This window comes from Phaseolus vulgaris, chromosome 10, assembly GCF_051622355.1.
Source record: "Phaseolus vulgaris cultivar YP4 chromosome 10, ASM5162235v1, whole genome shotgun sequence".
Taxonomy (NCBI): domain Eukaryota; kingdom Viridiplantae; phylum Streptophyta; class Magnoliopsida; order Fabales; family Fabaceae; genus Phaseolus; species Phaseolus vulgaris.
Genome location: NC_143507.1, coordinates 39,170,665 through 39,175,218, shown reverse-complemented (window position 1 = coordinate 39,175,218; position 4,554 = coordinate 39,170,665). Strand labels below are relative to the sequence as shown.

The 4,554-nt window shown below is 32.1% G+C and overlaps 1 protein-coding gene across 8 annotated transcripts; it reads left to right on the top strand.

Moving 5' to 3' along the window:
• The first annotated feature begins 210 nt into the window (after positions 1–210).
• LOC137819408 (guanosine nucleotide diphosphate dissociation inhibitor 2) lies at positions 211–3,658 on the top strand. Of its 8 annotated transcripts, none has more exons than XR_016516141.1 (6): positions 211–309; positions 516–901; positions 1,356–1,457; positions 1,568–1,703; positions 2,161–2,371; positions 2,776–3,658. XR_016516141.1 is itself a non-coding variant. In XM_068623253.2 (6 exons), the coding sequence occupies exons 4-6, from the start codon at positions 1,372–1,374 to the stop codon at positions 2,893–2,895; spliced, it is 417 nt and encodes a 138-aa protein (XP_068479354.1). In that variant the 5' UTR covers positions 211–309; positions 516–677; positions 851–901; positions 1,356–1,371; the 3' UTR covers positions 2,896–3,658. The 8 variants fall into 8 exon arrangements, 5 of the variants coding, with proteins under 5 accessions (XP_068479354.1, XP_068479353.1, XP_068479351.1 ...); XM_068623253.2 differs by lacking the exon at positions 1,568–1,703 and having other exon boundaries at positions 516–677; positions 851–901; XM_068623252.2 differs by lacking the exon at positions 1,568–1,703 and having other exon boundaries at positions 516–677; positions 761–808.
• The last annotated feature ends 896 nt before the right edge of the window (positions 3,659–4,554 follow it).

Sequence of the window (4,554 nt, the reverse complement as noted above, 5' to 3'; positions counted from 1 at the left end):
CTCACGAACATCTTTCAACGTTTGCAAAATAAACCCTAAACGCTTTCACGCTCAAATTGCTCTCACGCTCAAACCTCTCCCTCTGTGCCTAAACTCGAAACCCTAAACACACTTCACAGTCCCGAACCCTAAACGCTAAACGCTCTTCACCGTCATGAACCCTAAATGCTAAACGCTCCTCATAGTCATGAACCCTAAACGCTCAAACGCTCTTCATAGTCACGAACCCTAAACGCTCGAAGCTGTACGAAATCATTTCGATTTTCCGAAATTGCTACCATCGGCGCCTCCGCAGAAAAATTTGTTCAGGTTTGTTCACATTCTTTTTGAGTTCGATTCATTTAGTGTTCTCTGATTTGATTGTTCTTAATTTTATTTTTAACTTTGTATAGTTTAAGGTTAATTAATCTTGCTTTGAAGTGATTTAGAATAAAAAAAGTCGTTTAACTTTGTATAGCAATTTATTCAGTTTTTTTTCCTCATAAAAAAATGTTACTGTGTTCATGTTATGGTAGGTGGAGAAGTTCAGGGTCAGAGAAGAACAAGGTGAAAGTAAGGATGAAGCTGAGAGAACCACGATTTTGTTTCCAGACAAGAAGTGATGTGGATCTGCTTGATGATGGTTACAAATGGAGGAAGTATGGTCAGAAAGTTGTGAAGAATAGCCTTCACCCAAGGTAATAACAATCCTTTCAAAGAACTGATTCATTTGATCAAAGAAAATCATCACAAAAGTGAATTTTACTGAGGTACGACGCAGAATTATTTCATAACGTGAAGGCCGAAATCATCCTCTGCAGTAATAGAGGTAAATGCATTGGTCTGAATTCATTTTTCTTTCTTTAATTAGGGAGACAATACGCATATGGGAGAAGATATACTTTTTGCTTTCTTAATATAGGTATATACACATTTAGTTGTCTATTCTTTTATTTATTTTCTGTATGATAAACCAATTGCTCTATAATTACTTGTGAAATTTGTATCAAGAGCTTTTATTTTAACTTTGAAGTTTTTTTGGGAGTCATTTTAAAATAGTTAATTTTGTCCTTACTAGTTATTCTGTTCTCTTTCAGTTTTTGTAACTTGATCATTACCTTAGTTTGTGTTGCTCAACTCCTGAGACGTGCTAAATAGAAGAATCCACGATATACAGAGCAAAATGCTATTCAGTACTCTTCAAATATGGGTTAAGGAAACAAAAGTTGAGAGTATTTAATCACAAACATTATATTAAAATAGAAAAATCAATTAGACTTACTTTTTAAGTATCTATAAGCCTCTATTTGAATGTATACTAAATGCTCCTTAACCAATATAATCAAAAGTACTCTCAAGTTCCTTGTTGTACACAGGTAGAATTTGACGAAAATGGGAAAGCCAATGGTGTGCCTTCAAAAGGAGAAACAGCCAAATGCAAGAAAGTTGTGTGTGATCCATCATATTTATCTGATAAGGTTAGATTTCTATGATAACAAGGACTGTGAGCTAAGTTTTCTCAAGTGTTCTATTTAGTTACTGGACAAACTTTACATGAATGTCTGAAGTTTGAAAACATGAATTGCAGCAAAGTGTGATCTCCTCCACTCCATCTGACACTACTTAATTCATTCAACAGGTTCATAAGGTTGGAAAGGTTTCACGTGCAATATGTATTATGAGCCATCCTATTCCACAAACCCATGACTCTCACTCAGCACAAAGTATTTGTAACTCACAGATATTGTTTTGTTATACTGCACAATATGTTATGAAATGGAAAATTCAATTCAAAATTCCATTTTAAAAATCATAAAAGCAAAAGAAAAAAATATAGTTTCCTACACCAATGGGAAAAACTACCGACTAACAATGCATTATCCATTAGTTTGGTTCATTCAGTTTCTAGTTACAACTTAGAAATTTTAAAATTAGTGAGTAGAATGTAGTTCTAGTTTGGATTAGCTCCTAAGTCGTGAGAGTTTTACTTAAAACTCTTCTATTATACTTTTTTAGTACTGGAAGGCAAATTTCTGTTAAGTTTATAGGCGCTTATTCAGAAGTTATATGAAAGAGTTTGGGTGTACTTGATGAGAAGTTAATTCAAATTAGTTCTTACCTGTGAAGATTATTTTTTCCTACTTTATTGGCTATGTTTGCTCATGTACCTCGTTATTGCAGGTATCTCTTCTGCTACTCTTATGTTCATAATGTAGCACCCAAAGGAAAATTTATCGCTTTTGTTACAACAGAAGCAGAGACCGACCAACCTGAGGAGGATTTGAAGCCTGGTATTGACCTTCTTGGATCTGTAAATGAGAAATTCTATGACATGTATGACAGGTTTGAACCCTGCAATGATCATGAGGTTGATGGTTGTTTCATCTCTACTGTAAGTATTAAGTAGAATCTCTCACAAACATATTTTATTTTCTTTGGTTGTTTCTTATTTCCAAACCATTACGGCACTTGATTGGGTTATCTAGAGTATAGTCATACAAACACATTACAAAGTTGCTTGTTTTATTTAACTTTCGTAAATATCCAAAAGTCTATCACTGATGAATATGGTCAGGACATGTTGCAAAAAAAAAAAAAGAATCAAATGTTATTTTGGTTTAAATAAAGTAATGAACATCTCATGTTCTGTAAATTTACAATTAGAATCCAACGGTTTTCCCTGGTGTCCTTCATGATAAGTATGAAATCTTATTACACTTCTTTTTCAACATTTAGATGGAATTTCTTTCCTTGTATTTTTTTTAATTGTAATAATATGAAATTAAATCCTTGCAGAGTTATGATCCTACCACACACTTTGAAATCACAGTTAAAGACGTGGTCGGGATGTACAGTAAAATCACTGGAAAGGTTTGTATCTTTTCACTTAATATGCAATTCACATTACATATCTAATCGCATACTATGACAATTACAGGTTTGAGAATAAGAAATAAATAAAAAATTGGTATAGCAAAACGACTAGGCCAAGAAATTGATAGATCTTTATTTCTAATTGACTAAACTTGTAATTTTTACTTTCTTTTGATAAAAGGTATCTTTCATTTACACAAAAAAGCTTGTGCTTGGAATTTAACACTGATTTCATTGTTTTTACTCCTTATTTATGGTATTGCATTTTAAAAAATAAAGCTAAATTTTAACCAGAATATAGAATGGTACCTGCACTTGTAGATTTGACCTAAAAAGCATGTATAGTGTTACCTCATATAACATAGAATTTCTATACCTTTAGAGGACCTGATAAAAACGATCTTGGAATTCTGCATCTGCATGCACAAAAACATTTAAGCTCCAAATATAATGTTGCATAAATAAAATATCATATTCAAGAAGGAAAAGGTCATAAAGTCTGGATTTGTTTTCTTGTCTTGATTAGCATCACTTTTGTCTTTTGTTTCAAATTCTTGATCTTTCTGTCGACCTGAGTGCCGCAAGTGCTACAACTGAAGAATGAGATTGCTTGAAACTATATCATCATGCCCAAATTTCAAATAATTATGCGTTGTAATTTTAAACTTGATTAGGGATGTATGAACTTTTAATTTGTTTTAATTTTCAATTACATATAAACTCTTGAACATTATTATGTGTATAAACTCTTGAACATTATTATGTGTCCTTTAATTTTCAATTACATATAAACTCTTTAACATTATTATGTGTGTTTTAATTTTCAATGAAATGAATGGATGATTATAACTTTATACATTATTTTATTTTATTATGAAAAAATAGTGGTTAAATTTTATAATTGTATAAAACAGATTATAAAAAATATTATAAAAAAGTGGTTAAATTTTATAATTGTATAAAACAGATTATAAAAAGTGGTGGTTAAATTTTATTTATTCAGAATTAAAATTACGTCAGTTAAAAACGTCATTACTTATGTATAATATGGCGTCAGAATTTTTTTCAATGGATGTAAATTGCGACAATTATAACTGACATTATTTACCTATAAAAATCGTCACTACTTACACTATGTTTAAAGTGGCGGGTGTTGCGGCGGGTAGTGTAAAACCGCCACATTAAACTTTGAGGCGGCCAGTTCTATGGCGGTTTGGGAAACCGCCACAAACGTATATTGTGGCGGTTATAAACGTCAGTTTATACGGAAATAACCGCCACAATATACACTTTTTTTTGTAGTGATTGGAGTTCAATGCAGTTGTTAGGGTAATGGAAACAAGAGAATGAGGGGCAATGCAATTACGTACCTTCGAAAATGCATAACTTCGCAACTAGAGAAAACGAAGAACAGATATGAGCGCAAACAGAGAATGAACGAAACTGTTGAGCGCGCAAAATTTTTAGGGTAAAAACCATTTACAAATCCGGCTAAACGTAAAAATCGCATTTGTAAAGCAAGCTTTTTAATTTACAAATGCGGCTATTTGAATAACCGCATTTGTAAATCAAGTGCTTCGATTTACAAATGCAGCTATTACTTTTAGCCGCATTTGTAAATGGAAGCTCTTTTCAAAATAACTGCCATTCGTAAATCAAAATAATTTCAAAAATGCCACCGCATTTTTTATGAATGCATTT